The 12,661-nt window shown below is 42.5% G+C and overlaps 1 protein-coding gene across 2 annotated transcripts in view; it reads left to right on the top strand.

Moving 5' to 3' along the window:
• The first annotated feature begins 258 nt into the window (after positions 1–258).
• LOC148042015 (putative mitochondrial adenine nucleotide transporter BTL2) overlaps positions 259–12,661 on the top strand; it is a 33,736-nt gene continuing 21,333 nt past the window's right edge. Inside the window, exons 1-3 of one of the 2 annotated variants that reach the window (XR_015691901.1) lie at positions 259–1,900; positions 11,526–11,829; positions 11,915–12,430. Coding sequence is in view for 1 of the 2 variants with exons in the window: in XM_087684989.1 (XP_087541115.1) it covers positions 1,167–1,900; positions 11,526–11,829; positions 11,915–12,430 (1,554 nt within the window). In the remaining variant the exon portion in view is untranslated. The remainder of the gene's footprint in view (positions 1,901–11,525; positions 11,830–11,914; positions 12,431–12,661) is intronic. The other variant, XM_087684989.1, reaches the window with a different exon arrangement.

Raw genomic sequence — 12,661 nt, 5'->3', positions numbered from 1 at the left:
GAGTAGCTGGAAGCCACTAACCTTTGCTTGGAGACTTAATGGAGAGTCTAGCCGGTAGATCATTTGGGTTCTGAAGAAGTCAAGACCAAGGGTTAGGTATGGGACCTGGGTTTGTCTATATGGAAAAGGGTCAAGTGTTTGTCATGCCATGGTGGCCCAAAGGAGAGTGTCCTCCACAAACACCCTCCGGTGGTGGAAACCCACACCCATGAATTCATTGAACAACATGAGAACCTGGCGGTCCACAGGCAAGTCTCACATGCCTTTCATCTCATTTCATTTCCTTTCATGCCATTCCATGTTCAGTGTCTCTGTTCCACCATGATTTCCCTTTCTGCTACCTGTACGGGTCCGTCACCTGCAGCTTGAAGCTTCCCCTTCCGTATTCCGAGCTGCAGCAACTGCCGTTGAGCTTCCGTCTTTCCTGCATATGCACTGCCTCGACTGCCTGAATCTTCGCCTCATGGCCTTCTTCCCTGTGCGATCTTGGACGTGCTATTGTTGCATTTTTGAGCTCTTGAGGCTCATCACGAGGTGAGGGAAGAGATCCAGAAACACACGCTTCCTGATGCGACGGTTATGACCTTTTGTTACAGAGACTGAGCCGGAGCTTGATGTTCCTGTCCAAAAGGAAGCTCGCAAGAAACAGCTGGCGAGGTTCGTCGCATTCGCTGCCTATCAGGTGAAAGCGAACACGCTTTCCCTTTGAGACGCTTCTCGGTTTCTGTTTGTTCCTTCACTGTGGATCATCGGGGCGTCCTCTTTTGCTGCTGTGGAGAAGCCTGCATTTTACCGTCCATCCTCTCAAAGAGCGGCACACTGCAGGAACCAGAAAAACTGTTGTTGTAGCATAGCAGTTGATGCTGTTACGGACGCTGGGCCTTCCAAGCTGCGCTCTGTATCTTTTCTTCGAAATCTATTGATAGGCAAGTTTCCCAATCTCGACGCAGCTTGTCTCTATCTCACTCAAGGATGCTCCATGCTGTGAAGACTCTTTACAGGCTCCGCTACTTCCGAGCCATTGGCCGCAACTTTCTGTAGTACATGGCTTTCGAAATCTAGTGTAAGGCAAACTCCACGCAGCTTGTTTCTTTTCCTCACAAAGAGGTTCCTTGTAGTGAATCTTATGCACAGGAGGCAAACCTGTCACCAGTTCGAAGCTTACAATGCATCCTAGAAAGCATTCTGGTCCTCCTTCCACGGCGCTAAGGGATGTTCAGGATTGTGCACCTGCTGGTCGTTTTGGCCAAAGTGGCTACAACACAGAAATTGCTACGTCTAGGGAGCTATCATGTGCAACAAATTTGGAGAATGACGGCTTTTTTCTATCTTTGTTCTCGTCTCCATTTCCCAAATCTATGCTATCCTTATTTTATCCAAGCCCACAGCATGCTCGTGCCGCTTTCTCTTCCTTATCAACTTTGGCCTTTCTGTCAGTAGGTGGTAAAACACAAAAGAATGATCCCAAGATCAGTGAAGATCGGCTACCTGTTTCTACTGGAAGCTCACTCGCATCAGCACTTGCAGCAGTTGTAGGGTCCCTTTTGTACTCTGAGAAGGCTTCTCCCGGGTTTACCAACGTGAAACTGAAAGGTGCTTATTTTAGACCTCGTAAGCAGCAGATCAGGATAGGTGCGTTCTACGAGCTAGTGAGAGATTCGGATAGTATAGTGTTGAGCAACACTTTATTACAAAATCAGACCGTTGAAAACTCAGAGGAAGGTAGCTTGATTCAAGAAAGTGCTGAGCACAGATGTATCAACACAGGCAGCACACTGGGTGAACAGAAGATTGTGTATGGTGTAAAAAGGATTCAGGATCGGGGGAATTTAAGTGTAGAGAAGGTGCAAAGCATAACCAAGCATCTAGTGGCAGGTGCTGTTTCAACGATTGTTGCCAGGTATGAGCTTTGCGATTGACATTGTGCTCTTTCTTCTAAAAAGCAAATTCGCAATGATGGATAAATATTATCACCTTTTTCCTTGTAAGCAATATGGGTCACTGAAATGCTACATAGCAGGTGAGTGTCTTAGAGGGATAAACAAAGAGTACGAAATCCAAAGGGCGGTATAGCAAGAGGAGGGTGAGGAAATAGCCATTGTGGGGGACAATAGTCCCAAGAAATGCAAAGAATCATGCATGATGCTCCACCAGGAAAGGCCTTGACACCAAGGCAGCAAAGAAGGCCCTTTGGTGCTCCTTAGCACCATGTACTATTCCTCATATCTTGTCCAAATGACCTTAATGAGTTTGAATAAGGTTTGACCATATCAAAGTAGTGAGGAGTTGCACATATGTCTTGGGTAGGTGGTGAGTTCCTTGTAGGATTACTTTTTCGGAGATGCCTTTTTATATGTAGTAACATTTATGGACCTAAGATCTATCCATTAGGAAATGCCTTTCCATATGTAGCAAGACTTGTAGGTCTAGTATGTAGATATTGAGAGTGGTCATTTCACATGTTAATAGGTGCCCAAACCCTAATTCATAGCGGCTTTCCTGGAGTGTTGGCTGACCTATTTCTTCTAGGTTAGTCCATCATTTTGTGTACAAAAGGATGGTGTGTGGCCACAATTATTGAACTTGTATGTGTCGATTCTTGGTTTGGAGAGGAGGAGGTTATGGAGTGTGTGAGCTAGTGCTCAACCGTTCTACTCTTGGATTATCATAGTGGATTCTTGTTCCCTCTTACAATTTGTGCATTGCTTGTTTCATTGTTTTGTTATCGTTATTACTTCTCTAACATGGTATTTGATGTTTAGGTTCTTATGCGCTTTTCATTATCTCTTGCTAATATTGTGGTACATTCTACCACTTGTTGGTGTGGCATGCGATTTGTTAGTTGTGTGATGTGCATTGTTGTCTTGGTATTAGCTTTGCATTTCATGCCTCTTTATGGTTCATTGCTGTGTTTGTGCATAGTCTATTGATGGGTGTATTGTATTTGCTTGTGAGCATTAACTCTATAGTTTCATCCAAGGTGTCATTTTTGGTGGCCTAGTGTAGCAGCGCTAGGTGCAGGTAGTGAATTGTATTGTTTGCATTATGGTTGAGATGATGGTCATGAGGCTTGATTGAAGCTAGTACTCATGCACACATCTCTAGGTTGCATCATGACAACTTGCTTGGTTGGTGTTGATTGTTGTAATTCGTGTCTTATGCCTTTATTATCAATTGCATCTATATGCTTGCGTCACCTTTGGTGATGCCTTCTTGCTTTGGGGTTGTTGTTTTGCTAACACACATTGGTCTTTTCTTTTGTTGGTGATGAAGCTTTAGGACGTGTCTATTTGATTTCGTGTTTAAGCCTTATTCATGCGGAGTCTTCTACAGTGGTTTAGTGACTACTAACTCTTGTTTGCTAGTTGTGTTTGGTGTGTTAGTTTTGAGCTTGCATGTGTGTATCCATCACTTGTTTAATGATCAAGTTCTTTGCAAGCTAATGCCATTCCCTTTGCTACCTCACTTTGACCAAGATCACACAAAAGTTATTTCCTTTTCATGTTTCACCTTATCTTACAATGATCCTATTGCTCTTGTGATCGGGAGATTCATTGTTTTGACATATGTTATGGAGTTGCTATGGTGCTCATTAGTACTTTTTTCGGAGCTTGTTGGGTTGCTTTAGCTTTTGGATAAGTCTTTGTTTTCATCACCATGCGACGAAGTGGGGTTCATGTATGTGAAGGTGAACAAATGGAATAGTGTCATGTTTGAGGACGAGAAGATGTGGAAGACATGCTATTGCTTTGTATGGTGGCAAACTTGGTCATGTTTAGTGGGCCACAAGATTAGGCAAAGTTATGAGAGGTACGGGGGAAGAGGATATACACGAGCAGTAAGAGAACATTGAAGGCAAGAATAAGAAAGATGAGCAACTCAATGAATGATGGGAAGCAACTAATACAACCTAGGCACATGCTATAGGTGTAGTTGCAATGAGGGTGCTTGGAGAGAGAGGTGTGGGGGAAGAGGATATACAAGAGTAGCGAGAGAACATTGAAGGCAAGAATGAGAAAGATGAGCAACTTTATTGAATGGTGAGAAGCAATTGATACAAGGCTCAACCTAGGCATGTGCTATAGGTGTAGTTGCGGTGAGGGTGCTTGGAGAGAAGCTAGGAGATTGGGGAAGTTAATGAGAAGGTGGGAGGTAGGGCAAGTCAATGATTGAATGAGTGTTAATCAATTGTGATGTGATGCCATAAAATAGGCAAGAATGACCTGAATTTTTAGGATAGCTTTCAAATCGTTACAGACAACGTCTTAGGCCAAATACATGGATAGGGCCCAAAAATAGGGACAAAACACAAAATGACAAAAAGTGACGATATCCGCACAAAGCTCTTAATGTAAAGGATTGTAAGAGCCTTCGTGAAGATGTTTGCCATATTGTCCATAATGGAATAGTTGACTCTAGCTCCTCATCTTGGATGCACTCTTGAAGATATTGATACCATATCTCAATGTGCTTCATGTGAGCTTGAAACATTGGATTCCGAGCTATGGCTAGATAGCTTTGATTCTCACCATTTAGACAATATCACCTAAACCAAATAACATCTTGGGTGGTTACAAGCAGCTTTATACTTTGCTGTGTGGAAGAAAGAGCAATAGTGGGCTATTATTTGTTGCTCCAAGAAATGACACTCTGAACCCAAGGTCACAGGTGCAACAATAAATGTAGTATTGAAACCATTTTACTTCTCACTCTTAATCCACTCACAAGTACTTTTGCCCATTGGTTGTCTCCTTAGGACCCATTATGTCAGTGGTATTAATAAGCAATGCTGATCTTGGGGGTCGTTCCAATAGACTCTTCCCAAGATGGCCTTAGAAGGTTTGCTAGGGTTAACCCATTGACGCCCTATGCAATTGTCATATTGGTAGATTATATAGCTCCAAAACGTGCTTATTGTCAAACTTTCATTAAATTACCAAACTTTTCTAGAGAGTGTATGCGTCTCATAAGCCAAACCCTAATATGGGAGGACCCACATCTATAAATAGTAGTTGCCCTTCCACTAAGGCCATCTCGATCATTCATTGCAGGTCCTCTAGTTGGGGCCTTCTTCTCCACTACAATCTACACACCTCCATGGCGGATACCTTTCTATGTGGTTGTGTCAGCCTTGCTGCAGCTCCTAACAATCAGGCTACAATCTCCAAACCTTGTGTTTGTTGATGATGGTAGATTTTAGCTCAGATACACATATTTTCAGCCATCACCTATTTGTCAGAGGCTCTCTAGACATTTGCATTTGTTGCTGCTAGCTCCTATGTAGTTTCCATCATTCCAAGGGTAGTTGATAGTTGTGTTTTGCAGTTTGCTATTGTTGCCTTCATCCTTCTAATCTTCGTGGAGTTGCCCATTGTTCCAAGTTGCCATTTCAGCTCAATCCAGACGCACAAATGTGCGCTTGCAATTGCTGATCACATTTGGAGGCTGCCTGCTGCGTTTTGGGATCTGTACAAGGTACAACATTGTCTAGCTCATCTCTTTGCCTCAGTCCTCTAGAGACACAAGAGTTCGAAGCTTTGTATTCACTTTGCATAATGTGTTTACTGCATTGAACATTGTACCTTTCATTATTCATTCTTTTTTGTTTATTGTCTCTGAGTTACTCTTCACTTTTGTGTTCTTCTATTACACTTTGTGTTTGGCCATACACTTGTGTTTATCTTTCGTGCTCAAGTATTTCTTTACAACATGTGGCGTGATGACTTTAAGCATCCGGATTTGCGAATGACCATGGAAAAGGAGCTCGAGAGAATTGATTCTACTAGAAGTTTTATCTTGGTGGAGTGTCCTTGGGCCTCATCACAAGAAAGTTGTAGGGACTAAGTAGATTTTTTGTAGTAAGCCTAAAAAAGATGGCACCTTGTACAAGTACAAGGCTAGATTGGTGGTGCAAGGTTTTGAAGAAATGCTAGGACAAATGCATAGAAATGCAAGATGTTTGAAAATACAATGAACATAGTCCGTTAGAATACGCAATGAAATCAAATGAATATGGGAATGTGAATGATAGGATCTGGGTCTCAAACCTTTGTGTCCCAAGGACCAAGGATAAGGAGAGCTGATAGTGGTATCGGACACGTTGAGAATAGCTTCAGGAGTGTGTCGTGCTTGCAATGGATTGTGAAATGCAGCAGCAATGGTCCAGTAGTGATGGTGATATCATGGGCAACAAAGGGAGTAGGAGAATGAAACCAGCCTTTCTTGATGGAGAGCGCGGTGAATTCTTTGATTCACATGTTATATATAGCAAGCAACAATGTAAGAAATGAAGCAAATTGACACTTAATCAATCACAAGAGACTAGTAACATTGATTGGCCTCGAAATTGTTTCCCTCATGGCATTACTTTGAACTTTATCCTAGAACTTGTTGTATGACCAAGATAGAGGCTGAATTCCCAAGAAATTGGTGTTCCACGCCACCAACTCAAGGATTATGTATGAACTCCCAAATCCTTAGCAAATCAAGCAATCTCTTACAAAATTTGGAACCACTTGCTGGCCCAAGTGACAAGTAGCATTAATCCTCAATTCGCCCCTTGATCCAAGTATTCAAGGAGCCAAATTGAGGCTTCAACCTTTGTATGCAAGTCACCTTTTGTTAGAGAGTTATTCCTTGGACCGCAGTGTGCAGAGTAGTATGACCAGAATGCCATGTCAGCAATTGCAGGCGCCATGTCAGCAGGTGCAGTACGGATAGACCAGTCCGACAGTTGCCATGTCAGCATAGTCAGTCAGGTACAGCAGCAGTCCGACTGTTTTATGCAGTCGACTGCATTAATTGCAGCCGACCTGCCTCTGGTCATTTTTGTGGTATTTTTCCTCTGCTATTTATACCAGCCCTGTCCAGCACTTGGATACACACATCTGACATCTGATAGAGACTGCCTGCCGAGAGTGACAGCATGCGGGCTGACAGAGATCGAGGTCCTCAAGGCGGAGACATACGCAGATACTCACTATGCACCCGTGTATATGCAAAAAATAAGCCCACGTCATCTTGCTAAAATGATCCACAATCAGCATGAAATACAAGCTCCCCTTAAGGTGTCCATTCTCATAAGTTCACATAGACCTATCGAAACAAGCTCCAAGGGTACGGAAGACCGTCTCAAAGCCTTGCTAGGAATGACATCACGATGTTGTTTGCTGCAATAGAAGATACATATGGCTGTTGACTCATTACAATGTCATGCATATCTCAAACAAGCTGTCCCCTAGAAGCCTTCCGAAGATAATCTTAAATTAGGTGGCCGCAACTTTCTGTAGTACATCCCTTTCGAAATCTAGTGTAAGGCAAACTCCACGCAGCTTGTTTCTTTTCCTCACAAAGAGGTTCCTTGTAGTGAATCTTATGCACAGGAGGCAAACCTGTCACCAGTTCGAAGCTTACAATGCATCCTAGAAAGCATTCTGGTCCTCCTTCCACGGCGCTAAGGGATGTTCAGGATTGTGCACCTGCTTCCAAGTGGAGAAAGGTAGTTGATGAGGGAGTAGTCACCACTTTTGAATTCTTTGAAGACTTCTCCGTCTTCTCCTTGTCCTTCTTACTGAGGCAATTCTTCTTTTAGTGACCTGTCTTGCCACAGATATGACTAGTGGAATTCTTCTCTGTCCTTCGATTTTGTTTTCCTTTCTTTGGTCCTTCCCCTTCTTTTGAGAGGAGTGACCAGTCAATGTTTTAGTCTTGGAAGCATTTTGCCCTTTCAATTGCTCCTCCTAGTCCAAAACCATAGGAACCAACTCTTTCCAATGAAGAGTCTTTGATCGCTCTGAAGCAATCAAGGCAGAATAAAATGTACTAAATGAGGGAGAAAGATGAGTTATTGCCATGTCCTCTGAGGTAATTGCCTTCCCTATGTTCTGGACTTGTATTTGCAATTACCGAAGCTTATTGACATGCTTCCGCATAGAAAGAAGACTTGTTAGGGCTCAAAGTCGTCATCTCAACCTCCAGAGACACTCGCTTCATCACGGTCATCCGATTGTACATTTGATCAAGCTCCAGCCATATGTCTCGAGCCATTGTGAAGTTCTTGATGTGAGCAATGACGGTTGGAGTGCAAGAGAGAGGGAGGAAAGAATGGATGCAGGCATTCAGTTTATCCCAATGCACTTTTACCTTCATCAACTTGGCTTTCTCATTTGAAGAAAGCTTGGAGGCATCACGAGTTGTAGGATGGTCTATAGCCTCAATCATGAGCCCTGCCAAATCATAAGACTCCCATGTCAATTTCGATCGACATTGTAAATAGGATGACCTTTACAAAAACAAGGGCAGCCCCCTTTGAATCCATGCACGGTCTCGGTGCTTGCTAGGGCTTCCTTCGCTTGTCCTCGAAGGGTTTCACTTGTTGGAGGCCATGAAAACTCAAAGTCCACAGCAAAAGGTTGAAAACACAATATTTCCTCCATGAATAGCAAGGACCTGCGAAAAACAGCAACTTCACTCCTCCGCGCAAAACTTGTTTGATCGTAGCCTCTGGATGCTGAAAACTCAAAACTTTTGTCGCAAAGAATCCTCCTGATCAGGTCTGCCCACAATCAATCAGCCCTTCTACGTTGCTCTGATACGGTGCTAGAGTGCAGCGAATGCAGAAGCATATGCACTAGACTGAAGAAAAGCGAACATGAGAGAAAGGGAGAGAGAAGAACACAGAAATCTGCAGTCAATGAATGCTGAAATGAAGAGGGCAGATAGACAGGGGTTGTAGATGTATCTCCTTGAGCTGTATCTCTCCCGTCAGTATCTGAAAAGCAAGTGAGGAGGGCAAGCTGCCAAATGGGCCTAAATAGGAGGAAATAATGCAATCAGCCAGCAAAAACTAGCCAACTTGATAAAAAAAACCAACTACAACATAAATGAATAAAATAATCAGCAATCAGTCCTCCAGCTGCCATGTGGCATCATCACTCGCTTGACAAACTGCTTGCACACATTGTTTGCTGAAAATGCCCATTGACTAATAGGAATAATGAATAATGATGATGCACTTTGAGAGTACCTTCGAGAGAACTGACTGCACCATTGGTAACCTGAGAAATGCTAGTCTAGGGGATGACTAATCTTTAACAATCAGTTGGTGACGATGTTGCCAGATTGGCAATGACAACAATTGACTATGGGGACCTCCCCCAAGCTAGGTGATGACTTCCATAGGCTGAAAACATGTAGCAGATGGGTTGGGAAGCAAGGGCGGTAACCTCCATAGACTAGCACAACATTCTCCAAGACTTGGGCAGATTGGGGAATAAGAGCGGAAGATTGAATGAATCAAGGATAAAGTGGGATGCCCACAACATGCTCTTTTATAGAAGATTTTCAGGCATTTATCCTACTTTTAAAAAAGAAAGATTTTTGTTTTTGGTAATTGCTTTTAGTTGCTCTTTGGGGCTATTTTAAGTAGCCTAAATTAGGCATCAATGCTCTTTGGGGCTATTTTAAGTAGCCTAAATTAGGCATCAATGCATGAAAATTTGAGATTAATGTATGTCTTAATTTTGGTGGCTCAATACAAGGTTTCCAATTATGAAGAAACTTTTGTTTCCACAGCTTGTCTCACATCCTTTCAACTCCTATCGAGTCTGGATGCCAATCATGGTCGGCCAATTTGTTAGATGGATGTGAAGAGTGCTTCTCTGAAAGGTTATTTGGATGAAGTCTATGTGGCTCAATCACTAGGCTTCTTTATTGTAGGTAGAAGGAAAAAGTATTTTGTGAGAAGTGGATGCGACATGGAAGTATAAACAAGTGTTGAAATAAATTGCTGAACAGAAGATAAAAGAGAAAGAAAGAGAGGATATTGCAAAGAAGAGAACTCAGAGGAAAGCCCGGGAAATGGAATCCATATATCAAACATGAGATAGCCGCGCACAACAGTGAGTCATTGGATGTGTGGGCAGGGACATTGACTCCTCTCTTCATGAAAGTATGCATTGGATTTGCAAGTGATGAATGATTGAATGTGGAGGAGGAGCCCAAATAAATAGGCCAAAAAGAATGCAAATAATGCATTAGGTCGGCCAACAATAAATGCCCAAATATGCATCATACAGGCCACAATAAAATGCCTAAAATAGCTAGTAATACTAGGCATGGCCTAGACTCACTCATGAGCTGACAATATTGCTAACATATTCTTGCTTGGAAAAAGCTTTTTGCAGGCCTAAGCAAGATTTGCGTTCAGGGCATCATTGGATGGATAAATTCGTTAAGGAACATTCCTTTTATCCCTCTCCTTATCTATTAAATGTTTACCTTCCTCTCTTTTTAGAGGGGTTTGCTATGTGCTTTCAGTTGATGTTCTAATCACAAAAATAGATTCTTCCATTATCTCTTTCATTAAGACACAACCTAATTGCATGTGTGAGGTGATCGGTTTCTTGGGCATGGAGGTACTACAACACTCTATTAGTATTCTATGCTATAGCAAAAATGCACCCTTAAGTTGCTAGTGTTAGCAATCATGATTATCATGCCTTGTCATCTCTTGGCTGTGAGCCTCAATTCGAGTCAGAGGGGGACTTTAGGAGCTCTGACTTATTTGTCACTTATTTAGATGGAGGAGGTAGCTCATTCTAGAGCAGTCAATTTATTACCTTTTAATGCATTTTCTCCTCCAGTCAGGTTTTTGTGTGCATTTCTTGGGCATTGCGAGTATGAAATGTTGGTCGGACCAGCATTAAATGCTGGTTAGCCATTTTTCTAGCCTAGATTGTTGGTTGGCCAATTTTGGGTTTATTTGGCTATATATATACTTCCCCACTCGGTTGGCAAATCATCTGCCTTTTTCCTTGGTAGGTGCACGCTTTGACTCTATCATCTTCCTTTGTCTTTGGTGCTACCATCATCATCAGCCTGATCTAATGCCCTCACTGACATTGTGGGGGTCTAGGGGCTGATCAGTCCTACATTCAACATTTTTTCCTTGTTCAGTGCAAATTTCTTTTCTTCTTTCCTTGTAGATTCTTTATGTATGTGTTTCCGTTCCTTCTTCCATGGTGCACTCTTACATGATATCGTTGCCAAACGAGGACATAGTGGAGATTGTTGTAGATGTGACTGGTGTAGGCTGTAAACGCAAGCATCAACATTTGCATTAGTTGCGAATGCAGCTTCCTTTGCATCAGGTGATCCCTTCTGGCTGTTGGCGACGGCTCTTCTTTCCCCGGTGAATAGGTTTTTGGGCAGGTGACACCCTATAATTTTGTTGCGCACTCTCACAGCTGGAAACTCCCCAAAACTCCAAACTTTTACCATTCGTTTCTGTGTTCCTAGTTTCGTTACTCTTTCTTTTTCCCTGTTTTTGTTACCTATGTTTGAGAGGCTTTCTGAGTTGTTTGCCTTTACCTTTCTGACCCTTGTGGGGTATCAAGAAAGATACTGAAGTTCTCATTTCATGCGATCCAAGGCTATTAACATCATGCAAATATCAATATTGCATTTTCCTTGTGTGTTACACCCCAAATTTTTATGCTTGAAGTTTTTCCTGTTTCCCATGATAGGACTTTTGTTGCTCCTCTTGAGAGGTTGAAGCTGGAATATGTTGTTGGAGGAGCCAAGCACAGTTGGTTTCAAGTTATACATGGAATTTGGCTTACAGAAGGGCCTGTGGGGTTTTGGAAAGGCAATATGTTGAATCTGCTTCGGATGGTCCCTTTCAAATCTATCAATTTTTTAGCTTATGATATGTTTTGCAAGGAGATGCTGGAAAGACAAGGCAAAAACCAGGTCACAAATTTTGACAGATTGACTGCTGGAGCTGCTTCTGGAGCTGCAGCCACATTATTGTGTTTTCCTCTTGATACGGTACAGCAGCTTTATGCAAGTTTTTTATTCATCTGTTCTTCAAGGACCTTGGTTGTTCATTAAGCATCTAATTTTTGAACTGCAGATAAGGACAAGACTAATAGCTCCAGGAGGGGAAGATCTTGGAGGCATGTTTGGTTGCTTTCATCAAATGATACATAAGGAGGGAGTCCTTTCTTTATACAAAGGCTTGCTTCCGGCCTTGTTGAGTATGGTCCCATCAGGGGCAGTCTTTTATGGGGTTTATGACATCTTGAAGGCATCATATCTGCAATCCCCAAAGGCACAAAGGGAACTGCAGCTAAGAATGGAAGCTCAGAAAGGCAATGAGGTGATTCAAGATGGCATGAATGCAGCAGATGATGAAGGTGGCAATAAACCTGTACCACAGTTGGAATTAGGTCCAGTAAGAACATTGGTCTATGGTGCAATAGCTGGAGCTTGTGCAGAAATTGTTACATACCCTCTTGAGGTGGTCAGGAGGCAGCTCCAACTCCAACAGACAAATTCAAAGATGGGTTTGATAGCTGTTTTTCAACAAATCATAGAGCGTGATGGTTTTACTGCACTTTTTTCAGGAGCTGTGCCTAGCACTGTGCAGGTGTGATTACTATTTAGACCTTCTTCTCATATTTGTGTCATGCAATAGTAGATAAGTGTGCTTTTTCTCAGATTCGTTAATCATCAATTGCAGTCTCATGCATAGAGGTTGTAGCATTTTTGTGCCTATTCTACCATAAAGTGCCTCTGCCTTTTTTTTGATGGCCCATTCACGTTGCTATAGCTTTTGTTGCAAAAAGTCGAAGTGTTTAAGCGGATGCATTGCTCTTCA

The sequence above is a fragment of the Lygodium microphyllum genome, chromosome 1 (genome assembly GCF_053477565.2).
Source record: "Lygodium microphyllum isolate KBCC chromosome 1, Lygodium_microphyllum_v1.1.10, whole genome shotgun sequence".
Classification (NCBI taxonomy): Eukaryota; Viridiplantae; Streptophyta; class Polypodiopsida; order Schizaeales; family Lygodiaceae; genus Lygodium; species Lygodium microphyllum.
The sequence above is the reverse complement of the archived record's forward strand: the minus strand, read 5'-3'. Positions and strand labels throughout refer to the sequence as shown.